Genomic DNA, 26,418 nt, shown 5'->3' with positions numbered 1-26,418 from the left:
CAGCTGCATTGTTTCCATAGCTATCCATATAAAAGAGCCCTTGGAATGAGGCTGACTCGTCCTGCTTTAAAAAGCTCCAAGGTAAGTGGGAACAAGGACCAGACTCTCAAGAGGGACGCTAGCCGCACCACCCCGTGTCGGCTGCAGCTGCTGCCTAGGGTACTGCTCCTTCTGCATGTTTTACATCCATGGCTTTGGTTGCCCTCTGTTAACAACAGCCAGTGTTGTAGCAAATGGAGTTTTTGGTTTGCTTTGTTTTCTTTTTGGTTAATTAATCAAGTGCTTTTCCTTTTTCTTTTATAGAACCGTCTCACTTCCAGGCTGCGTCTTCTCACTTGGTAACAAGGTAAGATTTGGACTAACCAGTCCCTGGAGAAGGCAAGAGCCTCTGGGATGGATGTGTGTCACTTAGCAACCTTTGAGAAAGTGCTTGTCTCAGTAAATACCTAACAACTGTATTTCAGGAAAGACGCAGGAGAGGGAGAAGGGGACGGAGGGCTTGCCTTTTAGAACAAGGCACATAGTCTTAGGACTCTGGCACTGATGGGATGACATTTTAGCAAGGAAAAGTTTGTGAAAAGAATATCATTTCCGTAGGGGAAAAAAACATCTGCACTAAGATTCCCTGGTTAAAAATCTCAACTTTGTAAAAATGTGTCCTGCTTTTAGAATTCATTTAGCAAACACGATATCTAACAAGTAAGAAAAGAAGAACCTAGGAAAGCGGGCTGCTTTTACTTCTGTGAAGAGTTTTAAAAAGTCACCTTACCCAGTGCTAGGTGTTATATGAAACCAGAACACTGAAATTTTTGTTACATAAATAATGAAGGTATTAGTCTGCCCACTACTACACACTGCATTTCTAAAGAGAGAGGCTGGTGGGTAGATGATTAAAGTGAGTTTCAAGTAACTCGATCACTTAATGACTGAAGTAGCATCCTCTGCCAAGCCTTTCATTCTACTGATGTCGCCGGTGATCTGCAGACAACACTGAATGGAACAGCCTGAGCCTGTGCCTTCGGAAGGAGATGTGGAACAGGAAAGTGAGCCTTCAGTGCAGAAGAATGAGGATAATGTTTGCTTTTATCCTCAATTAGTTTAACTGGGTTAAGCTGATTAACTGGATTTAATATGCAAAGAAATTATGCTAGAGAAATTCTACTAAGCACCTAACTCAAAAAAAAAAAAAAAGATAAACAAAATTATAACGTGACCTCCTGCCAAATCCACTGAACATGAGCACTTCTGGCTGAACACCTAAAGGAGGAAATAAAGTTCTCATATTATATGGCAAAAAATGGAATTCTCTTACATTATAATAAACGACATTTTCTATCTTAGTCATAGCCTGAACTTGTTCAAATTGCTTTCTTACTCAAATTTTAACTTTTTCTCAAACTGTCTTCACGCTGTCTCATGGGCTGTGGATACAAAAGGCAATATTGTGATCCCTAAAGACGGAGATGCTGAGGCACAGAGGATCAAGGGCAACCCAAGGTCACAAGCTCCTTAGCAGCTTGTGAGGCTACCCCTCAGCTCTCTTATTAGAACATCAGTCTTGAAGGATGAAAGAAGGTAGCCCCGAGTCCACTGCTGGGTGCACAGTGACCCCAGATGCCTTTGAGTCCTGGTGATTTCTTATGATTATGTTTGCTTCAATAACTACAGCATGGAGTACAGTGCATCTGCCTGGTGAAATTTCCAACTGGGCCCATGAAATATCATCAAGGTAGAGATTTATGCGTATAGATGACAATTCAGAATCTCTAGTAAGAAATGCTTCATCGCCTTTAGGACCTCTGAGTTCAGCAGCCATGAGTTCGGACCAGGAAATGGCCATCTTTGGGGAGGCTGCTCCTTACCTCCGAAAGTCTGAAAAGGAGCGCATTGAAGCCCAGAATAAGCCTTTTGATGCCAAGACATCTGTCTTTGTGGCCGAGCCCAAGGAATCTTTTGTCAAAGGGACTATCCAGAGCAGAGAAGGTGGGAAAGTGACAGTGAAGACCGAAGGAGGAGCGGTGAGTAGTCCAGGAGCTGGCCACATGCTATTGATTATTTTGTTTGGCCACTTGGTTGACATAAGCAGTTATCCTTCCTGTTTACCAGACTCTGACAGTGAAAGAGGATCAAGTCTTCCCCATGAATCCTCCCAAATTCGACAAGATCGAGGACATGGCCATGATGACCCACTTGCACGAGCCTGCTGTGCTGTACAACCTCAAAGAGCGTTATGCAGCCTGGATGATCTACGTGAGTGCTCCCAAAACCCCAAAGTGGTTTTGACCACTAGACCCTGTCAGCTCACTGTACTACAAATGGGTCACAGACAGTGATTCACTGTACTTTCACTAGTAATGTAACTAACTAAGAGGTTTACGATTGCTACTGTAAGGCCCAACCCAACAGCTGGCACGTAATCTTTTGTCTTCCCAGGCAAAGCCACTGTCCACATGGACTGGGTTTGCCACAGATCCCCTGAACAAACACGGTAGCAGCTACTGTTTACATCTCAACCACATGCCTGCGTCTCCCCTCATCCCCATTCCTGCTGCAGAATCATCCAGAGGAAAAACATAAACTTATGTTTCAACACTTAAAAGTAATGTTTTTAAAGACCAATTTTCAATCCCCCCAAATAACAGCAATGTGTATCTCTGTGTTCTGGTCCCTTCTGAGTGGAGCACTTCCTTGATGGAATCTTGCCAACTTCCCCAGGCAGAGTTCAACCTTGTGTCCTGGTGTTTCTGCCCTGCAATAATGCTGACAATGTTTTTTCAGCATGAATCATTTACATGTCCATCTCCTACACAGACTGGGAGTTCCTCAAGGAACAGTATCATATGTTCAAAGAAAAATAACGTTTATATTTCATTCTTAGGGCCTTGCAGAGACTTTTCACATAACACAAACTCAGTAATACTAATTGAATTTACTACGTTAGGTGGACATTTCTGTACAGTTTTGTGGTTGCTGCTTTGGCCCCACCACACAGCTTACAAGACCTTAGTTCCCTGACCAGGGATTGAACTCATGCCCCCTGCATCGGGAATTCAAAGACCTAACCATGGGACCATCAGGGAATTCTCATCATTTCTGAATGCTGTAGTCACTGCTGCTATTCAGCTGGACAACACCTACACAGGTGTGCCTGTGATTAGTGTCAGAATCCATTCTGTTTGGTTGGCAGTTACCCTAGACCAGATGTCAAAAATATTGGAAATCCAGCTGTTGTAATCGTAATGTATTCCCATCATTCTGTGTTCTGTTTCTTCACAATTCAGGAGTGGTTTACAAATATTTCCCCAGTATTGCTGCATACCTTCATGTTTGCCTTTTTAAATGTCTGAATCATACTATCTTAAGAAGATTTTTCCATAGTTCACCTACCTATTTCATACTGTTGAGTACTTAGGTACCATAAATTCATTTTCCTAGATCATAAATTCATTTTCATGAATTTGAACTATCTTAAATATACTCCTATTTTCTAAACTATGGTAAAAATGTATTAAACATTTTTTAAAAAACCCACAATTTTGGATCTCCTACTATGTGAAAATCACTGTGACAAATCCCAAGAGGAATAAGAATCTAAACTGTATGCCTCACCCTCAAGATTTTGCTATCTTGTTGAACCTTTCAACCAGTTTCCATGCTGATACCTTGAAGATGTGTAGACCACTTACTTAGAGTGTTCTTTTTCTGTTAAAATTCATTAAATAACTGAGCTGTGCAAATAACAGGAAAGGTGTCTGGTTAGTTATTCTTTGTTATTCGCTTGCATAGACCTACTCGGGCCTCTTCTGCGTCACCGTCAACCCCTACAAGTGGCTGCCGGTGTACAACCCTGAGGTGGTGACGGCCTACCGAGGCAAAAAGCGCCAGGAGGCCCCGCCCCACATCTTCTCCATCTCTGACAACGCCTATCAGTTCATGCTGACTGGTGAGTTGGATGTTTCCACGTGCATCTTTTTAGGAGATGAGACTCTAGGAGAGAGAGACTAACCACAGGAGAAAGAGACTCTACTCATCTCAACACACTCTTTGAGGTGGTCCTCTAAATGCCATTGCCCTTTTCCCAGAACCAACCAAAACATACTCCAGAGTATAAGGTGTATCTGGAATTAGAGCAGTCACACTATGAATCTTCTTCCTGGAATGCTGTCTCAGCTAGACCATTCTAAGGCACAATGGCACCTTGGGGAAAGGACTGAGAGATTTCCTCTTCAGAGAGAGCAGAACATCAACATGAGCCTTTAGTTTTCCCTGAAAATACGACTAAGGCTATGTTTACTTCCAAAGCTACCACCTTTACTATACTGACTCCTTCTCCCACACTAAAAATATCTCTAATGCCTTTTTTCCCCATTACTTTTTGTACTTACAATAAACATGCTACTAACTTGTCATCTAAATCCACCTGAAAACCCAAGTCCACTTGGTGTGCATTTAGTGTGGAGTATAAAAAGAGAAAGCCTGCTGCTTCCTGGCAGTGTTCTGTTTCAGCGGTGGTCTGTAAGCTGATGCAATGGGGGAAGCCTCAGGGAGCAGGAGAGAGGGGAGCTGGAAAAGATGCTGGGCCTGGGGACCACCAACCCTCAGGATGCTGAAAAATACTAGCTTCATACCATTTTATTAATTTACCATTTACAAATATATTTAAAGATGGTATTGACTGCCTATAATTTCTCTTTTATAGACCGAGAGAATCAGTCAATCCTGATCACGTAAGTAGACTTGATGCTTTGTTTTCACGACTGCTATAGCTGCTGGCTTCGGGACCTCTACTGACTTGGTTTTTATTCAACAGCGGAGAATCCGGGGCAGGAAAGACTGTGAACACAAAACGTGTCATCCAGTACTTTGCAACAATTGCAGTCACTGGGGAGAAGAAGAAGGAGGAAATAACTTCAGGCAAAATACAGGTGGGTCTGATGGACATGTCAGAATCATGACGGAAAGGGTGCTCAAGAAGCCCCACGTGTGAGCACTGCTGTTGTGTTTCTCTGCAGGGGACTCTGGAGGATCAGATCATCAGTGCCAATCCACTGCTTGAGGCCTTTGGCAACGCCAAGACCGTGAGGAATGACAACTCCTCTCGCTTTGTAAGTCTCTTGGACATTACCATGGACACTACTCACTGGTCAAGATTTATGGGATGTTTGTGAATACATTCTCTGAGTCTTTTTCATTCCCATTATACCAGGGTTCTTTCCTTTTCCTCTAAGCACGTAATAATATGGATCCAAGCCTTGTCCAAAAAGAAATGTGACCCTATATCTGAGTTCTTATCTTTCATTACCTACAATTATTCACAGATTTTTAAATTCAAATTGTTTTATCTACAAAATAGGAGATACAGTTTTTTTTTTTAAACCTGATACCAATAGTGTCTGAATTGATTTACTATTAAAACTTTAGCACTTAGTGCTAATGTTAGTGTTTTGAGTTTCTCAAAGATTTGATATGATTCAGAAACGAAGTAGTAATATTAACTTTTCCTTCAAGGGTAAATTCATTAGAATCCACTTTGGCACTACAGGAAAACTGGCCTCTGCTGATATTGAAACATGTAAGTGCCTGGATAGTCTTTACCACCATTTCTATTTCTTATGACCTACAACACTGAACAGAAATAAAATTTGCATTTCATATGAATTTTTCTTGTTTGTTATTAATTTCTTTTCAGATCTGTTAGAGAAGTCTAGAGTTACTTTCCAGCTTAAGGCTGAAAGGAGCTATCATATTTTTTACCAGATCACATCAAACAGGAAACCAGAACTAATTGGTAAGAAATGTCATCCTTTCTTTACAAAATTTATCTCACCTACACCTATCGATGCCTGGTCAACTTGGTATTCCATGGTGGAATTTTGTTAACTGTATACATTATCTTTATTTTGAAAATCGCTTTGTAAGTTTGATAGAAACTTATGTGTGCTCTTCATAAAAATTCAAAAGGAAAAACTGAAAACACCTCCAAATCTTATCACTATGAAACAACCACTATGAACACTTGGATGAAATCTTTAAATACATACAGTAACTAGGATCAGAGTTACATGCTCTTCCATCATCTACCTTTTTTACTGATCAATAATATATCCTGGCTTTTTCCATTCTAGTGCCTTAGAATTTGTCTCATAATCTCTCATTTTAATGAAGAGGATATTTCTGCTTACTTTTGCTTTCTTCCATTTACTTAGAGATGCTTCTGATTACCACCAACCCATATGACTACCCATTCATCAGTCAAGGGGAGATCAGTGTGGCCAGTATTGATGATCAGGAAGAACTGATAGCCACAGATGTAAGTAAAACACAAGAAAATTAGAATGATTATTTTGGACGGAGTGATGGTCCCTCTAGATAAACATTCAGTTTCCAGTAGAAATCACAAAACTTCAAAGATGGGCATGACCTGGAGTCAACTGAAAAGACTGGCATGTGCTCCTACATCTCACTTTCTCTTAATAGTCTTAATGATCTATCCTTTCTGAATTTCCCTAAACCATTTTTTTAAATCTGTGTGTGTGTGCTCAGTTGCTCAGTTGTTCCAACACTTTTGCGACCCCACAGACTGTAGCCTGCCAGGTTCCTCTCTCCATGGGATTATCCTGGCAAGAATACTGGAGCAGGTTGCCATTTCCTCCTCCAGGGGATCTTCCCAATCCAGCGATAAAACCTATGGGTCCTGCATTGGCAAGTGGGTTCTCTATTGCTGAGCCACCTGGGAAGCCTCGTAACAGTAATAAGTGCTCTTTTATTGGAGCACCCAATAAAAGAGCACCCCCCACCCCTCCAGTTCCCTGCTATGGTTGCTTATTTTTCCTTTTCTTGTCTATCAGTCATTTTGAAACTGGCAATTTGATTCAAGTTAAACAATTTTCCTTTGAATCCAGAAAATAAGTTAAATGCAGAGTCATTATTCTCCCATTCTATATTTCCACTTACTCTAAGAATTTAGAAACAATCATTTGGATGACTTTATGTTATCTTACAAGAATCTGTTCCACCTCTCAAAACAACAAGTTAAATAACTATCCACGTTCTCTATTTTAAATCTACTTTTGGCATCTTTAGAAGGTATGCACCTGTGATTCCCATGCTCTGTGCTGGCCTCTGACTGACCAGCTCCCTAGGTCTCGAATCTAAGGAGTTCCTTGCTCTGCAGCAGTACTGGCAGTTTCCTCGGTTTGACCGAAAAATCAGGAATCCAAATGTGAAGTATTGATAGTACGCATGTGGATCCTAACTTGACAGTTATTCTACTGGTTGTATTGGCAGAGTGCTATTGATATTTTGGGCTTTACTAATGAAGAGAAGGTCTCCATCTACAAGCTCACGGGGGCTGTGATGCATTATGGGAACCTGAAATTCAAGCAAAAGCAGCGTGAGGAGCAAGCAGAGCCAGATGGCACTGAAGGTACCAACCTAGTCACCTGCCTGACTTCACGTCTGCTTGAAAATGATGTTCTTAACTTGCTACCCTTGAGCTCTCCCGAGAAGACAAATTCATTTCCAAGAATTGCATTTGAAAGTATACCTAGATAGGATATATGTGGCATGGGTATTAGACACATGTTGCTACAATCTCTAAGTTCTTTGGGGAACACTACCCATAATAAAGGTCTTGAACTTATTGGGGGGTGAGTGGAGAAGGTAAGAATACTCAAAAGATATTCTTAAAACACTGCACAAAATGCCTGTAGCTTATTATTTTTGTTTTGTTTTTTTTAAGGAAGTGGACTGCTGTGGGCAATAACATCATTCTATCCTTTCTTCCTTTCAGTGGCTGACAAGGCTGCCTACCTCCAGAGTCTGAACTCTGCTGACCTACTCAAAGCCCTTTGCTACCCCAGGGTCAAGGTTGGCAATGAGTATGTCACCAAAGGCCAGACTGTAGAGCAGGTAGGTACATAATTCAAATTCACCACCAGGGATGCAGGCATTTTACAGTCCTCTATTAACCTCAAGAAATACTCCTTTCTTTTTCAAGGTAACCAATGCAGTGGGTGCTCTGGCCAAAGCCGTCTATGAGAAGATGTTCCTGTGGATGGTCGCCCGCATCAACCAGCAGCTGGACACCAAGCAGCCCAGGCAGTACTTCATCGGGGTCTTGGACATCGCTGGCTTTGAGATCTTTGATGTGAGTTGGTAATCAGTTCATAAGGGGTTTTTACAATAAAGCAACGGATACTTAGTAAGAAGAAATTTGTGAATATTACAACCTTTTATTACCACTGTCACAAAGTTATGCTAAAATTTAAAAGAGAGTGAATGGGTAGCTACTAAATATTTATTGTAGTGGCAATTCCACTACTATGAGAAATAATCCACTTAATGAGGATGCTTTAACTCTAAAGGGATCTAAAGGGAGTCAGGAATTAGGTTGGTGTAATGAGAAGTCTAAAAATCCCACAATGCAAAGTGAAGTTAATATAAAACATCAAAATAAATCTGTGCAATGTATAATATGCTCTCAATATATGGTAGAGAAACCACTCAGAAACATATAGGCAGATGATAAGAGCTGAGAAAGTATCAGTAGTTTAGAAACAGCATTAATAAACTCAATGCAAGGAACTCTTAATTCTCAATGTGATATGGGGTAAAAATTCGAGTTTGATTATAAAATACATTTTTTTCTTCCTTATAATTTTAAAGAAGCTTATTTTCTTCTAATTATAGACACAACACTTAGGCATGGCAGAAATCATTGAAAATCAAAGAAAAGAATTCCAGACTGATTCCACTATATGTGAAAGTCACTCTGAAAAGTCACTTTTCACGAGTGAAAGTCACTCGTGTCTGACTCTTTGCAACCTCATGGACTACAGTCCATGGAATTCTCCAGTCCAGAATAGTGGAGTGGGTAGCCTTTCCCTTCTCCAGGGATTTTTCCCAACCCAGAGATCGAACCCAGGACTCCCACATTGTAGGCAGATTCTTTACCAGCTGAGCTACCGGGGATTCCACTATATATATCCACTTAATGTCAATATTTTGGCTTTTCTTTTCCAAAAAAATATGAGTGTGTGTTAACATATTGTACATGATATTAGATACTTGATTTTTTTAAATCTCACATTAAAAAATAAAGGTGGTGATTATTGCTCCCTCGCAATGTTGACTATGACTGCTTCCACACAACAGAGAGAACATTCCAGTCAGCTTCTAATAGGTTGCAAATTAGCTGCTAAGTGAGTCAATAGACGGAGAAGGCAATGGCACCCCACTCCAGTACTCTTGCCTGGAAAATCCCAAGGACGGAGGAGCCTGTTAGGCTGCAATTCATGGGGTCGCTAAGAGTCGGACATGACTGAGCGACTTCACTTTATTTTTTCACTTTCATGCATTGGAGAAGGAAATGGCAACCCACTCCAGTGTTCTTGCCTGGAGAATCCTAGGGATGGTGGAGCCTGGTGGGCTGCCGTCTATGGGGTCGCACAGAGTCGCACATGACTGAAGGGACTTAGCAGCAGCAGCAGCAGAGTCAATAGAAAATGCAAAAGATAAAGGAAATAAGTACAGAATGATTAAGCAGGAACTCAGAAAAACACCTGAGTCAATTTAAGCAAGTACAAGAAAAAAGAATTACTAATGATTTAAGATTTTGGATAAAATGACCGCAGAGAAACAGTAGATTTCATAGGTCCCCAAGGATTTTGGTATCTATAATCTAAAGGCTATTCAATATACACTTTTGAATTAAAAGTCCTATATTTTAAAATGCCCAATATGCAGAGAGAAAAGTAAACCCATCTGTTTATTTAGTTCAACAGCCTGGAGCAGCTGTGCATCAACTTCACCAATGAGAAACTGCAACAGTTTTTCAACCACCACATGTTCGTGCTGGAGCAGGAGGAGTACAAAAGAGAAGGCATCGAGTGGACGTTCATTGACTTTGGGATGGACCTGGCTGCCTGCATCGAGCTCATTGAGAAGGTCTGTTTCAAGTTTCAGAAACTATGTTTTATGATGACTAAATTATTCATACATCTTGTTTAAGCCTATAGACAGAGAAAAATGCTTACATAGAGTTGTAACATTGTGTTGTGGGCTGCTTCCAGCCTATGGGCATCTTCTCCATCCTCGAAGAGGAGTGCATGTTCCCCAAGGCCACAGACATGTCCTTCAAGAACAAGCTGTATGACCAGCACCTGGGCAAGTCTGCCAATTTCCAGAAGCCCAAGGTGGTCAAGGGCAAACCTGAGGCCCATTTTGCCCTGATCCACTATGCGGGTGTCGTGGACTACAACATTACTGGCTGGCTGGAGAAGAACAAGGACCCCCTGAACGATACTGTGGTTGGGCTGTACCAGAAGTCTGCGTTGAAAACTCTAGCTTTCCTTTTCTCTGGGACTCCAACTGGTGACTCAGGTAATGCTCAAAAAAATCCCAATGTTTTCTCCTGATATTACAAAACATGGTGTTAGACTGAAGCTAGTGATATCCCAGCCCAGGATGAAGTGTTGTGGCCAAATCCACTGTGCCTCCAAGTTCTGAGGAAGCAGGCTGCATAATGACATTCACTCCAGCACTGATGAAGGCCCTGCTGCCAAGAGCCAGAAAGGAACTTTCAACATCTTAAGCAATGAAAAGGCTTGGCTTCTATCATTCTCTCCTGCTTCTTCCTCCATATCTGCTGCTTACTGAGTGTCACTGAGAAATGGATATGAACTTAATTGACATATAAGATTCATTAAGGCTCAAACAGACAGGCCAACTGCATTGAAAAAAATGCTCCATCTGAACACAGAAATCAACAAATGGGCAGCATATAGCCCTGTCAATTTAAAATTATATCTGAATGACATCTTTTCCGATTTTTTTCTCCAGAGGCAAGTGGTGGAACTAAGAAAGGTGGTAAGAAGAAGGGCTCTTCTTTCCAGACGGTGTCTGCACTTTTCAGGGTAAGGAGGAAATTGTTTTTGACACTCTCTTGTTACTTTGTGAATTTGTTTTTAAAAGCACAAGTCATTTAGGACAGGATTAACCTTAGCTAATGATTTCTGTTAATCGAGTTTTGGAGAGAAGAGCTTTAAATTACTTGGAAATTATTAGGTCATCTTTTGTGCTAAGCCAAATAGTAAAAAATATTTTATATGTTATAAAACGTAGTGCTCTGCTATTCATAATCTAATTGAGTTGTGGAAATAAGCAATGGTACATACCCAAAAAGACTAAGTCCTCAGTAGCTCTAATGAACATCTGACAGCTAGTCTTTAAGGAACCTAATATGGTATCCTTGCTCTTAATCTAGTCAATTCTCAATTGTAACTGGTAGGTTCCCCTTACAGATAATCTTTATGCCCCCAAAGCTGACAGAGTTGAAAAGGGGAAGCTATATTTATGAGAAGTAGACCAAATGCAGTGCAGGCATGTTTCCTTACTGGAGAACCATAGAGTTTAGCAGAAGAAAGGGTGACCATCTAGGATGGGAAGCCAATGGCTTTGTGAAGGCTTGTGGGTGGCCAGGGGCCAGGGCTGAGAGGACGATAGTGCTTGGATACTGAAAAGATTCAGCTGTCAAGACTGCTTTATGTGTGTAACTCCTGCAAACTCGAGTGGAACAAGAGGTACTAAGAAGGAAACTGCCTCTCAGGAGAAGCTTACCAAGGTGCTATCTTAAGTGAAAATGGTCCACAAGGGTCATTCAACTCAGATGGACACTGATTTTATAGACATTGCCAAGCTTTCATAAGCATGTCTAAAACTCAGATAACAGGGTTTCCTGATTTTACAGGAAAATCTGAACAAACTGATGACCAACCTCAGGAGTACCCATCCTCACTTTGTGCGGTGCATCATCCCCAATGAAACGAAGACCCCTGGTAAGACATTCCAGAGACGAAGAACAAAGCATGACTGCCATCCCTCCCTTTAATAAAACTCTGCAATGACATGAACATGTATTTGTAGGGGCCATGGAGCACGAGCTGGTCCTGCACCAGCTGAGGTGTAATGGCGTGCTGGAGGGCATCCGCATCTGCAGGAAGGGCTTCCCCAGCAGAATCCTGTATGCGGACTTCAAACAGAGGTCAGCCTCTCCTAATTATGGGGTGTCCTGGAGTTTTAGTGCAAGCAAAGCAATTTAGTAAAAAACATGCCTCTATTTGTTATTTTTAATTTGCCACAAAAAGTGTAAAAAGTTATAAGCCTCAAAGCACCTTTAAAATAAAGATACACCACCTGGTGGGTACTCTGTGGACTTTTCACTGGATATACCATGCTCCTAGCTTAGCTCACGGATGTCCACTGTAACTTCAATAATTAGGGAACATCATTTCTGAGTGCTTAATATATTGGGGTTATTTCATTTAATCCTTCCAAAACCACAGTAGAGATTAAGCACTACCAATAGCAAATGCATTTATTGGTCATCTACACATTAATGTGAACCAGATTATAGAATCCTTTCCTGAGAACAGGGTCTGATGAGGCAGAATGGAAAGTTGCAACTGCGCAGAAAGGTAAAACGGAATAAAAAGACAGCAGATAACTAGATTGGCCATCTACGTATACAATGTCCTTCTTGTGAAGAAAATAATTGTTTTAAAGCTCTGACTTTTAAAAATCAATCATTTATGTTAGCTACTTCTAGTCTCATCAATAAACCAAGTTTTAGAAAACTATATTTACTTTATCAGATACAAGGTATTAAATGCAAGTGCGATCCCTGAAGGGCAATACATCGACAGCAAGAAGGCTTCTGAGAAGCTCCTTGCATCCATTGACATCGACCACACCCAGTATAAATTTGGTCACACCAAGGTAATGGTCTCTAAGGCCCACCTGGCACTGTGTCTGTCCCTTTGGAGTCTGTGTAAAGTTTCTGATCTGCAACTCTGGCCATACACAGGTCTTTTTCAAAGCTGGTCTTCTGGGGCTCCTAGAGGAGATGCGAGATGAAAAGCTAGCCCAGCTGATGACCCGAACCCAGGCCAGGTGCAGAGGGTTCTTGGCAAGAGTGGAGTACCAGAAGATGGTGGAGAGGAGGTATACAAATATATTGCTTATTTAGTCATACTTTCCTTCTTCAGAAACACATTTGAGGTGGCTTACAATTAAGACTCAGATATCACAAGTCTACCAGAGTAAGAGGGATGAATAAGAGTCTGATGCTAAACTGGAGATACACATATACCAAAGTACTTAAGGTAGCAATCACCATGGAATAAACTGAATGCTCGGGTAAAAAAGAAAAAGTAAGAAAATTAAAAAGAGAGAGAAGCATAATAAAAAAGAGAGAGAGAGATGTGTCAGTCTCATCTAACGAGAAAACATACCACTGAGCAAGCAGAGGCAAAATGTTGCCCCAGCATCTGGTTCTAACATGAATTTACTGGGTCGATAATTAAATAAGATATTGAACTGCAGAGCACACGTTTATTTTCGACAGCAGTTTTACATGAAATACAGAAACAACTTCTTTGTCTGATCACTTATATTATTGAATTATTATGATTTAAAGTATTAAGGGCAAAATTGGTGAAAGAGCTTTTTCAATAAGTTAATACAATTTCACCAAGGTATCTTACTTTTTAGTGATCTACTCTGATGCAGTGACAGTGCTCTAAGGCTACAGGTCAGGTGTCTCAAACTGTAGGACACATATGAATAGGATCCACAGAGAGAAATGTATTTTACACTGATCCCTGTATATGCATGCATACCTGTGTGTGTAAATACATAATTTACGTGAAACAGATTTTCTATCACCTGTAGTTCTGCTAATATTTTCTACTATATTCTATTTCATTAAAAATAAGTTTGGTATAACCCCCCTATACACACACACACACATACACACACACACATATATATATACACTTGGGCAATTGACTATATATGAAGGCAATTTTTAAGAATAATTATATTAAAACAAATGTGATGATATTAAAGAATAGAATGCAAAAATCATACAACATTAAAATATAAAACCAGAGATTTTTCAAAGAAACTGAGTTTTTAATGAGTCTCTTTATCCTGCGCCTCACACCTGGCAGGGGTCTGGTTCCCCCTTCGCTGCTCTCAGCGGTGTTCACATAGGAAAGTTTGCAAAGCACTGAAGCAGAGCAGTACTTCTGAAAGGGTGGTCCTTGGACCTGTATCATCAGCATCTCTTACAAACTTGTTAAAAATGCACATTTTTGGCCCCATCTCATATCTGCTGAATCTGAATCTCTAGGGAAATAGCCCAGGAATCAGTATTTTAACAAGGTCTTAGCTGATTCTTATGCACACCAAAGTTTGAGAAGCACCAATGAAGAGAAATAAATGACTGATGAGTCCTTGACCACCATCCCCAAATACAATTTATTTCATTTGTGTTTTTGAAAGTGGTGAGGAACATGGTGGAAGGCAGAACCTCCAACTCTCATCACCAAGATTTCATCTCATTCCATCATCCACACAGCATCTAATTTGCATTGGTTAAATTTCAGGGAGTCCATCTTCTGCATCCAATACAACATCCGAGCCTTCATGAATGTCAAGCACTGGCCCTGGATGAAACTGTTCTTCAGGATCAAGCCCCTGCTGAAGAGTGCAGAGACGGAGAAGGAGATGGCCACCATGAAGGAAGAGTTCCAGAAAACCAAGGATGAACTGGCCAAGTCAGAGGCCAAAAGGAAGGAACTGGAGGAAAAAATGGTGACTCTCTTGAAAGAGAAAAATGACCTACAGCTCCAGGTTCAATCTGTGAGTACCCTCTGTGCTGAATGCACCATGTCAGTGACTTCAATTGCACCATTTTCTTGACTTCACAAACACCTTGGATTTACAAATGGCCTTTTCTTGAAAAAGAATATTTCCAATTGCTTTTTTCAGTATTTCACTTAACTTTCAACATTCCTATGAAGAAGGCAAGAACTACTTCCAAATTGCAAATGGGAAATTGAAGAATTTATTTAACAATGTCACAAATTTAACAGCCATGAAGGAAGCAATTTAAAGGCAAGCCCTCAAATCTCAGTCATTTTTCTGAGAAAATGACTGCTTTAATGCTTCAACCCAGCCTGAAAAGTGGAGCCCTATTTTCTGAATACACATGTATAAGATTGCATTTAAACTCAAAAAAGACAGTCATTCTTATTTCTCTCTGGATCTCTTTTTCCCAACCCCCAGGATTTAGCCCAACAAATTGACTTGCAGTTATTTGAACTGAACTACCAGGGTAAAAGGCTAGTGAACCCTGTGATTCTTCCTTTGATACAGATCCCGAGTTCTTAAGGTCTCTCCTCTGTTTATTGATTCAAGAAGAAGCTGAAATCAAAGTGGGACAGGCTTGGCATCAACACTCTGGCCAATTACAATCTCCCATTTCCTTAGTCCAAGTCAAGCAAGCCCAACAATGTCATGAAGAAATCCATAAAAAGGATAGCTTTCTTAAAATTTTTAAGCTATTTTCAACTTTTCCTATTGATAAATTAACTTATATGAGTTACATTTTCCTTAAAGCACAATATCACAGCCTCTTCATTTTAACCTCTCTTCATAGGTATTATCGTTAGTCAGTGAGTAAATATGTACTAAGCGTATCACTTGAAAGCAAAGGAACCCTGAAAAGTCCCCATTATCATTCATTCAAGCATTTTAAAAACTTAAGATATAAACAAACACTGAGAAGTTAAAGAAATTCCCCAGATCAGAGTAATCTAATAAGTCAGTGGCTGAACTGATTTTTATGAGTCCTTTAGTCATTTATAAAAACCTTATTGAGTTATATAGTTTCTCAAAATTACAAGTTCTTACATACTCTAAAATTCCTTTTGAGACTAATTCTTAAAATGGAAAAGGAAACCTTGGACAATTATAGAACTGTTATGGCCTATCAGCCTGGTAGGCTGCAGTCCATGGGGTCGCTAAGAATCGGACACGACTGAGCGACTTCACTTTCACTTTTCACTTTCATGCGTTGGAGAAGGAAATGGCAACCCACTCCAGTGTTCTTGCCTGGAGAATCCCAGGGACGGTGGAGCCTGGTGGGCTGCCGTCTATGGGGTCGTACAGAGTCGGACACGACTGAAGCGACTTAGCAGCAGCAGCAGCAGCCCAAATACAAAGGGGGAGAACAGCATGGAGAAAGTGATTTGTTTTCTCTGCAACTTCCTTGAACTTCTAGATGTTTATGGATCTTAAATCACAGTGTGTACAGCTGATAAAGGATAGTACTCTACATCAGTTTTTACTGAATTATTGTTTGTTATTGATCTCTAAAATGAGACTTGCTCTTTCCAATCCATCTCCATAATCAGTGCGCATCATATAACGTTCGGGTTGCTGCATCAGCACTTAACTTGCTCTACCTGCCCCCAATTCTCTCCCTCCATCCAGCCTGCTCATTGCTATGCCTGAACCAATCATTTTACAACTGCTTTCATCAACTCTGAAATGTAATTTATGAGACTGTCTTTGATTTGAAGTGAACTGAATTGGTTTGGTATAATTTACTCATCACAAAATCATATATTTTTTCCTGCTGATTAAGATTGGTCTCTTCTGTCAAGTTGGGGTGGTATAATAACTCCTTCCTTTAGATTACAGAAGGGAAAAGAGCTGTTTTGCTGTCCCCATTCCCTTCAAAGCTATCCTGAAGTCTCTTCTCTTGTCCCTAGAGAATCACTTAGCTACTGTCCTATATTACCATGCTCACTACCTGCCTGTGTGCAGCACACTTTCTTCTTTTATGTATCCAAAGACTGATATGGAGGCTCACTGATGAATGTATCTATCAATTTCTCTCTCTTTTCCATCCACCCCCAACTCTCTTAAGTAGAAACATATGTTGCTAGGAATTTGATTACTTAATGCCTCAATTAGAATTTAAAGTATCATAACCAGGATCATCCTCCAAGACTACAAAGGGAAATAATTTGCTAGTAGTGGCTACATCTGGAAACTTCTGAATGCTTTCCCTTCTCCTGATCCTTCCCCCAATAAGTTCATTTCTACAAAACCAAGTCCTATCCATCTCTCAAAGCCCAACTCAAATGCCACTTCATTCATTAAATCATATCTGAAACAACTTCTCTGATCTTTTATGTCACTAATTGCTTTCTGAATTAATCGTAGCTTGTTGGGGTTAAGCTTTCTAACCTACTGTAGAATATACTCTTCTAAATGAACAGGACAATACCTGATACATTTTGTTTTTCCCAAAATGTGGAGCATCTGGCAATCACACATGACAAGTGGTTCATAAAAGTTTAATCCAAAGAATTAATGGGGGAGATTTATACCATTATCATTGTATAATACTTCATTCTTACTTCCCAATTTTGATTTTGCTTTCAACTCAAGGAAGCTGAAGGCTTGGCTGATGCAGAGGAAAGATGTGACCAGCTGATCAAAACCAAAATCCAGCTGGAGGCTAAGATCAAGGAGGTGACTGAGAGAGCAGAGGATGAGGAAGAGATCAATGCTGAGCTGACGGCCAAGAAGAGGAAACTGGAGGACGAATGTTCGGAACTAAAGAAAGACATAGACGACCTTGAGCTGACACTGGCCAAGGTTGAGAAGGAGAAACATGCCACAGAAAATAAGGTATGAAACATACAAGGAAAGTTTATGTTTTTATCATTACTAGGCAATACAAGCAAAAAACGGAAGCCACCAAAATGTAACATGTAATGAATGCAAAGTGTTTTTACTTCCTAAGGTGAAAAACCTCACAGAAGAGATGGCAGGTCTGGATGAAACCATCGCCAAGCTGACCAAGGAGAAAAAGGCCCTCCAGGAGGCCCACCAGCAGACCCTGGATGACCTGCAGGCAGAAGAGGACAAAGTCAACACTCTGACCAAAGCTAAAACCAAGCTAGAGCAGCAAGTGGATGACGTAAGTCTAGGATTGTCAAGGAAATTTTCTTTGAAAGGAAGCTAAGCAATTCTTTTTGACTCAGCATTATTTGTATTTAGCTTGAGGGGTCCTTGGAGCAAGAAAAGAAACTTCGCATGGACCTAGAGAGAGCCAAGAGGAAACTTGAAGGTGATCTCAAGTTGGCCCAAGAGTCCATAATGGACATTGAAAATGAAAAACAACAACTTGATGAAAAGCTCAAAAAGTAAGTATGAAAGAATTGTTTATGGACTTGCTTCCAATGTTGACTATGGACTCAACTGTTATCCTTTACTACTTTTCAAAAAGGAAAGAGTTTGAAATCAGCAATTTGCAAAGCAAGATTGAAGATGAACAAGCACTTGGCATTCAACTGCAGAAGAAGATCAAAGAGTTGCAGGTAAGTTCATATTTCTATCAGTCTGGCTCAAAGAGCCATAGTTATGAGCATAAAGGAGCTCACAGTGAGCTTCTCCCCACCTCCAGGCCCGCATCGAGGAGCTGGAGGAGGAGATCGAGGCCGAGCGGGCCTCCCGTGCCAAGGCAGAGAAGCAGCGCTCAGACCTCTCCCGGGAACTGGAGGAGATCAGCGAGCGGCTGGAAGAAGCCGGCGGGGCCACTTCCGCCCAGATTGAGATGAACAAGAAGCGGGAGGCCGAGTTCCAGAAGATGCGCAGGGACCTGGAGGAGGCCACCCTGCAGCACGAGGCCACGGCGGCCGCTCTTCGCAAGAAGCACGCGGACAGTGTGGCTGAGCTGGGGGAGCAGATTGACAACCTGCAGAGGGTCAAGCAGAAGCTGGAGAAGGAGAAGAGCGAGATGAAGATGGAGATCGACGACCTTGCTAGCAATGTGGAAACGATCTCTAAAGCCAAGGTACTGCCGAGTCTGAGAAACTGTTATTAACAGCAATGACCCATTATGTGCACAGTCTGCATAGGGCCTTTACACACAGGTGATTTGTTCTTTGCAGTAATCCAGGAGGTAAACAAGAAAGATACCAGTATTATATTATTTCCACTCAATCATAGGAAGAAACTAAAATTCAAAGAAGCTGAGCATATTAACCCCACCACACTATTAACATAGGACAACATCTGCAGCGAACCAGGCTGTCCGTGTTCTCTAGCACTCCAACTGGGGAACACAGGTCTCCAAAATTCTCCACTATCCAACATGCAGTTTCACTGTACATAAGTAGGCAGTGAAGTATTTATAAATGCTTTTTGAAAATATGTCACTACATTTTTCACAAAATCTTTAGTACATGATCTTTCATTTTTTTATCACAGGCAGACCTCAGAGATATTGCAGGTTTGGTTCCAGACCACCACAATGAAGCAAATATCAAAATAAAGCAAGCCACTCAAATTCCCTGGTTTCCCAAGGCGTATAAAAATGATGTTTACACTATAATGTAGTCTATTAAGTGTGCAACAGCATTATGCCTAAAAAAAAATGCATCCCTTCATTTAAAAATGCTTTCTTGCTAAAAAAAAAAAAATGCTAACCATCATCTGAACCATCAATGAGTCACAGTGCCAACATCAAAGATCACAGATCACTGAAACAAATATAATAATGAAGAAAAGCTTGAATACTGTGAGAATTACCAAAATGTGATACAGAGACATGAAGTGGGCCCATGCTATTGGAAAAGTAGTGCTGATAGACTTACTGGATACAGGGTTGCCCAAACCCTAAATTTGGTTTTAAAAAAAAGTGATATCTGGGAAGAGCGATAATACAAGGAATGCCTGGAATAATGAATGAAGCGTCACAATTAGCTTTTTAAAACTCCCAATGTGTGTCTTCACCTTAGGACAGCAATCATATTATACAAGGTAAAGAAAAAATCCCTATATATTACATACAAGATAATTTACTTTATATGTCAAAATAAATCTTTTTCTATTTTAGAAGAACTGGTGGCTGTCAATGTCTGCACTTGCTTCTTCCACTTCTCCTCTCACAGGGAAACCTAGAGAAGATGTGCCGAACTCTGGAGGACCAAGTGAACGAGCTGAAATCCAAGGAGGAGGAGCAGCAGCGGCTGATCAATGACCTGACAACCCAGAGGGGACGCCTGCAGACTGAATCTGGTAACTCTCTCCTCCTCCATGAGGCCTAAAAGTGGAGATGATGTGGTCTAAAACAACGGATATGTGAGAGCCTAATAAAAGCAACTGAGAACATGTGATTCACCGGACAGTTCAGACTCTCCCCCACGTACAAGGTTACTTAGGGACGATGCTGAGGTGAAGACTTCCATAGGACTGGGCCAAGCTCTGCTCCACAAAGGCCTTGAGGATTTGGCCACATAGAAGGGATGCCTGGGGCCAAGGGTTTTTCCATCATGGGTCCAGGGCTTCTGTTTTAGATCGTGCTTCCTTTTAGCTAAACCAGAATGAACCAAATTCCTGCATAGGGCAATGGATAACCCAGTCTCTCAAAAGTCTTATGAAACAGGGCCAATGTGGAATTAAAAAGTTTAACTCCCTTCTTTGACAGTTATTAACAGGTTTTGTACAATAATGTAACCCGAAAGAATCAGTTATGGAGAGGACAAAGAGAAGTTAAGCTGCATTTATTCATTTAGGTTATTTTCACCATAAAAATCAGAAAATTGACATCAAGCATGATGATGTCAATAGAGAATTCAACCACCCGAGCACTCAACTGAAAAGGGGTGTTGAGATTTTCAACTTATTTCTCATACAGTCTTGCAAAACCTTTTCTTCACTTTAACAAGTGGTGCCATATCATTTGCCTATCAGGTGAATTTTCACGTCAGCTAGATGAGAAAGAAGCTCTGGTGTCTCAGTTGTCAAGGGGCAAACAAGCATTTACTCAACAGATTGAGGAATTAAAGAGGCAACTTGAAGAGGAGATAAAGGTAACTAGATAAGACTCATTTCCCCCTACCCTGACCCTAATTGGAGTCCATTATACCAACTTTTACAGGGTTTTGAAGCTTAAGAATTAAACACTAAGTATTCAGTAAAATGAACATATAACTCTCTTCGCAGGCCAAGAATGCCCTGGCCCATGGCCTGCAGTCAGCCCGTCATGACTGTGACCTGCTGCGTGAACAGTATGAGGAGGAGCAGGAATCCAAGGCCGAGCTGCAGAGGGCGCTGTCCAAGGCCAACACCGAGGTGGCCCAGTGGAGGACCAAGTATGAGACAGACGCCATCCAGCGCACGGAGGAGCTGGAGGAGGCCAAGTATGTGCTCAGATATAAGAGAATGTGCAGAGAATGTTGAACATTGAATCACAGAAACAGAACCTTTGAGGATTCAGTGAATTAACTCACAAACATTCATTAATTAGCTCCTATCTGCCAGGCATTATCAGCCCCTGAGAACAGGATATGAATAAAGCAAACACCATCACTGACCTCTGAGCCTAAAATCTAGTTAAAAAGAATAACTCACACAGATAATCAGCCTTATTGCTGGCTGTCAGGCACACCAAGCTCATTGATGCTTCAGGAATTTGTTAGCCCCTCTTGTGTCTGGAACAACCTCCCCCCGCCAGATCTCCCTCTGGCTCTCTCTGACTTCTTTTAGATCTTGACTCAAACATTACCTCCTCAGAAAGGACTTCCCTGAATATCTAAGAATAGCTGCCCACTCCTTACTCCATTTTATCTTCCTTCACTGCACTTTACATCTGCAATAAGTCGCTATGCATTTTCTGACTTGCTTATTGTTTATCTCTCTCTTCTTTGGAAGCTTCATGAGGCAGGGATCTTTTCTGTCCTATTCGCTGCAGTGTACTCAGCATCTGGTTCATAAAAGGAGCTCATCAATATTTTTTTGAATGAAGGAGATTTTTAATATGAAGTTCCCCACACTTTTCAGCACGGTAACAGTTCATAATTCTCGGTTTGGTTTCCCTCTCTCTACAACCATGTGTAATCTTCAAGGAAGAAACTGGCCCAGCGTCTGCAGGCTGCTGAGGAACACGTGGAAGCTGTGAACGCCAAATGCGCCTCCCTTGAGAAGACCAAGCAGAGGCTCCAGAATGAGGTTGAGGACCTCATGCTCGATGTGGAGAGGACAAACGCTGCCTGCGCAGCCCTGGACAAAAAGCAAAGGAACTTTGACAAGGTAACTTCTGCACAGCCTCCGGCCTCCACCACTGTTCTCTGTCCTTTCCAGCCAGGTAACCTCTTTTGGTGTGTGTTTCAGATCCTGGCAGAATGGAAACAGAAGTATGAGGAAACCCACGCCGAGCTCGAGGCAGCTCAGAAGGAGGCCCGCTCTCTGGGTACCGAGCTGTTCAAGATGAAGAATGCCTACGAGGAGTCCTTGGATCAGCTAGAAACTTTGAAACGAGAGAACAAAAACTTGCAGCGTGAGTCCCTTTCACTTTGAATAGTTTTCATGCCTTGGAGGTACCTTTCTCTTCTGTTTTCTGTCTGATCAAGTCTCTTCCCGTCTTTCACCCAAACAGAGGAGATCTCTGACCTCACGGAGCAGATCGCAGAAGGAGGGAAACGTATGCATGAACTGGAGAAAATAAAGAAGCAAGTGGAACAAGAAAAGTCTGAAATTCAGGCTGCTTTAGAGGAGGCAGAGGTATGAGTCAAAAATGTACATTGTAAACAAATTCAGAAAAGAATTAGGACTAGCCACATACACTGAACAGAGGAATAAATGGCACAAAATTAGCGGAAGGAAAGGTGTGCAGAAAAGCTGCTAAATGTGTCCATTCCTGCTAACGTCATCCCTTGCTGTTGTTAAGGCATCTCTTGAACACGAAGAGGGCAAGATCCTGCGTATCCAGCTGGAGCTGAACCAAGTCAAGTCTGAAATTGACAGGAAAATTGCTGAAAAGGATGAGGAAATTGACCAGCTGAAGAGGAACCACATTAGAGTCGTGGAGTCCATGCAGACCATGCTGGATGCTGAAATCAGGAGCAGGAATGACGCCATCAGGCTCAAGAAGAAGATGGAAGGAGACCTCAATGAAATGGAGATCCAGTTGAACCATGCCAACCGCATGGCTGCTGAGGCCCTGAAGAACTACAGGAACACTCAAGCCATCCTCAAGGTAAATGGGTTCAGGAGATGGTCCCAGTACAGGTGGGTGACTGCAGCCCTGAGAACAAGGTGTCTCAATGATCGTTCATTCCACAGGATACCCAGATCCACCTGGATGATGCTCTGCGGGGCCAGGAGGACTTGAAGGAGCAGCTGGCCATGGTGGAGCGCAGAGCCAACCTGCTGCAGGCTGAGATCGAGGAGCTGAGGGCCACCCTGGAGCAGACAGAGAGGAGCAGGAAGATCGCAGAGCAGGAGCTCCTGGATGCCAGTGAGCGCGTCCAGCTCCTGCACACCCAGGTAAGATTCAGCACAAAGAATTCACCTTCAGTAAATGCCTATGACCCAGAAAAGATAAACTTGAATTTTTTATATAACAGTCAGGTTTTATACTTCTACCAAATTTTCACTGCATTATTGAGAAATCTTTCGCTATTTCATCTTGCATGTATTATTAGTGATTAACTTCTTAAAATATTCTAAAACTTGCCATATTCTTTTGTGTTAGTATCTTTATTGACCCTGGCTATCAATATTGACATTTTTATTGTGGTAAAAGAAATACTTGAACATGTTATAATTTTATCCTTGTGAGTAGTTTCACTGGTAAACGGCAGTTTAAAATTATAGAGATATTTGGTCTAATTATAAGAAATGTACAAAGATGCTAAATATTCTATAACATTTCTATTTTAATTAATTGTACTACATAACAGAATAATATTCAAGAGCATTTGACTTCCAAATTTTTATCTGAAATTTTTATCAAACAGTGGCCACCACTACATACTTTGGTAACATGATTAAAAGAGCATATAACTTACTTTCAAACAGAACACCAGCCTGATCAACACCAAGAAGAAGCTAGAGACAGACATCACGCAAATCCAGGGAGAGATGGAGGACATTCTCCAGGAAGCTCGCAACGCAGAAGAGAAAGCCAAGAAGGCCATCACTGATGTGAGCAGAGGGCCACACCGGGTCGTCAAGCTAGAATCTTGATGGGCTGTCTCACCTTCCTCAACTAGCTTTATTTTACTGCTAATTAGGCAGCCATGATGGCTGAGGAGCTGAAGAAGGAGCAGGACACCAGCGCCCACCTGGAGCGGATGAAGAAGAACATGGAGCAGACGGTGAAGGACCTGCAGAACCGTCTGGATGAGGCTGAGCAGCTGGCCCTGAAGGGCGGGAAGAAGCAAATCCAGAAACTGGAGGCCAGGGTGGGTCTCCCAGTATCTATCTATTTCCATTTATTCCCAGTGCCTTAGTGGATCAAAGTTCTTAAGCGCCTACTCCTTTGCAGGTGCGTGAGCTGGAAGGAGAGGTAGAGAGTGAGCAGAAGCGCAATGTGGAAGCTGTCAAGGGTCTGCGCAAACACGAGAGGAGAGTGAAGGAACTCACTTACCAGGTGCAGCAACAGTTTCTATCAGCTAAGCACTCCTTGTATATATAGGAAATGCTCCCATGTCATGACACAACAGTAGTGTGCTTTTGAACTAAGACTCTGTGGTTTGTATCATCTTTCAGACGGAAGAAGATCGGAAAAATATTCTCAGACTTCAGGACTTGGTAGATAAACTTCAGGCGAAAGTGAAATCTTACAAGAGACAAGCTGAGGAGGCTGTAAGTATTCTTAAGACAAAGGGAAGAAAGTCCTCTGTTAAGAAAAACTCATAAGTACTTAGATTTACTATTTAACTGTAGTAAATAAGCTGTCTGCATTATAGAAGACTGAGTACTTCTTAAAAATATTTGTACTTTTTTTTAATTTTTAAAGTTGACCTTCTATCCACAAAGAAGCCTCAAAAAAATCTCAAAGCAGAAATAATACATTCTCTAGCCCTAGTGTGATAAAGTTGTAAAGTGATGAGAAAATATCAAGAAAAATTTCCAAGTATTTAAATGTTAAAAAACTGACTTTCCTAAAAAATTTTTGGATTAACTTGAAATAAAAACACAATTACTGAATAGTTTTTAACTGTAAATAAAATTTCATGGAAGATGAGACTTTTATAAACCTTGAATGTAGTCTGAGCTGTCCTTGAAGGACAATTCATTTCTTTATATGCTTTCATTATGAATCAAAAATAAAAATAAATGAAGAAACTGACAGTCCAATCAAGAAGTTAAAAATAATAGTAAAATAATGAAGAGGTACTGTTAAAGGTAATATAGAAATGAATGAATGAGTATATCCTATTTCCAACAGCTAATCTCAGTAATATCTTGGGAATTAATAAAAATAAATATATAATCAAATAAAAAGTGAGTGAAAGTAAAAACTCACAACATTACAAATGAGAAAGGGGACAAACCATATCAGGAAGAAGATTATTTTTTTAAATGCAAAATATGTAACTATCAAGGTGGTTGAAATCTTAAATAAGAGAATATAAATTATTAAATTGGCTGAATAAGTTACTTCAGAATTCCTTCTGAAAATGAACTCATTCCAGATAAGTCTTTCAAATTTTGAAGGAACAGATAATCCCTGAGCTATGTAAGCCACTTCAGAGCATGGGAAAAGATGAAAAGCTTTCCAAATCATTTTAAGAAGCTCGCATAACCCTCATACCAAAACCTGTCCAAAAGAGAACAGGGGTGGGGAAAGACACTAAAGGCAGTTTTATTCATGAGTATAGTTGTAGTGAAGATAAATTACTAGGTCACTGAAACCCGTACTTTATTAAGTAAATTGTCCATCAGTGATTAAATATATTTAATTCCTACAAACTAAGGATTACTTAATATTAAGGAGTCTGTCAACAGAATCATTACATACAAAGTAGGAGGGAAAAAGTGATTGCTTTGAAATGTGCCAAAATAACATATGATAAAATCCAACATTTATTTCCACTTAAAGAAGCTATTAAGAAATGCATCCTTAGTGATGAAGAATATCTAACTCAAGCGAACAGTCGTCATCTTCCAGCAAGCATTAACAAGCATGATTTTATCCTTGCCTTCTTTCCTGCTTTTATATTATTTCTTGCTTTACTTGTGGTACATATTTGTTACCCTGTTTTGGTTGCAAAAGTAGAGCTGCAATTCTTTATGAAGCATAAAGCCCCAGATAAATCTTAATTTCAATGATAAGCAAAGTCCAGGAGGTGGTAGGATAATAATGTCTCCTGTTGAGTATTCTAACTTTGTAGATGCCAAGTCCTTTCTTTCCTTAGGCCTACAGAGTCTATGAAGATGCTCAGTATGCATTCCTTACAATTCCATTTTTATTCTCAGGAGGAACAATCCAATACAAATCTATCTAAATTCCGCAAGCTCCAGCATGAGCTGGAGGAAGCCGAGGAAAGGGCTGACATTGCTGAATCCCAGGTCAACAAGCTGCGGGTGAAGAGCCGGGAGGTTCACACAAAAATCATCAGTGAAGAGTGATCGTGTCCTGATGCTATGGGATGACTGAAGAGAGGCACAAAATGTGAAGTCTTTGGTCATTTCTCTCTGTAATTATCATCTATCCTACTCTACTGCAAAGGAAATAAAGAGCATAGGGCACTGTATAAGCAA

The 26,418-nt window shown here is 40.9% G+C and overlaps 1 protein-coding gene across 2 annotated transcripts; it reads left to right on the top strand.

Moving 5' to 3' along the window:
- MYH2 (myosin heavy chain 2) lies at positions 1-26,418 on the top strand. Of its 2 annotated transcripts, none has more exons than XM_070389501.1 (40): positions 1-81; positions 304-346; positions 1,795-2,018; positions 2,107-2,250; positions 3,787-3,943; positions 4,700-4,727; positions 4,811-4,925; positions 5,013-5,105; positions 5,509-5,572; positions 5,690-5,788; positions 6,207-6,310; positions 7,288-7,426; positions 7,793-7,911; positions 8,000-8,149; positions 9,778-9,948; positions 10,074-10,383; positions 10,843-10,916; positions 11,750-11,837; positions 11,926-12,043; positions 12,654-12,777; positions 12,866-13,002; positions 14,451-14,706; positions 17,308-17,550; positions 17,666-17,842; positions 17,923-18,068; positions 18,152-18,242; positions 18,329-18,718; positions 19,818-19,944; positions 20,620-20,738; positions 20,872-21,068; positions 21,774-21,957; positions 22,039-22,204; positions 22,304-22,428; positions 22,595-22,903; positions 22,990-23,193; positions 23,728-23,853; positions 23,943-24,113; positions 24,197-24,301; positions 24,421-24,516; positions 26,134-26,418. In XM_070389501.1, exons 3-40 carry the CDS (start codon positions 1,815-1,817, stop codon positions 26,284-26,286), a joined length of 5,823 nt encoding a protein of 1,940 aa, XP_070245602.1. In that variant the 5' UTR covers positions 1-81; positions 304-346; positions 1,795-1,814; the 3' UTR covers positions 26,287-26,418. The 2 variants fall into 2 exon arrangements, with proteins under 2 accessions (XP_070245602.1, XP_070245601.1); XM_070389500.1 differs by having other exon boundaries at positions 71-159.

This window comes from Bos mutus, chromosome 19 (genome assembly GCF_027580195.1).
Source record: "Bos mutus isolate GX-2022 chromosome 19, NWIPB_WYAK_1.1, whole genome shotgun sequence".
NCBI lineage: Eukaryota > Metazoa > Chordata > Mammalia > Artiodactyla > Bovidae > Bos > Bos mutus.
The sequence above is the reverse complement of the archived record's forward strand: the minus strand, read 5'-3'. Positions and strand labels throughout refer to the sequence as shown.

Bases quoted from the DNA above. Each gene is read 5' to 3' on its own strand.
- MYH2 (XM_070389501.1), top strand. From the start codon at position 1,815: ATGAGTTCGGACCAGGAAATGGCCATCTTTGGGGAGGCTGCTCCTTAC. The intron at 11,838-11,925 runs GTAAGACATTCC...ATGTATTTGTAG, and splicing joins CAATGAAACGAAGACCCCTG to GGGCCATGGAGCACGAGCTG. The intron at 21,958-22,038 runs GTAACTTCTGCA...TGTGTGTTTCAG, and splicing joins AGCAAAGGAACTTTGACAAG to ATCCTGGCAGAATGGAAACA.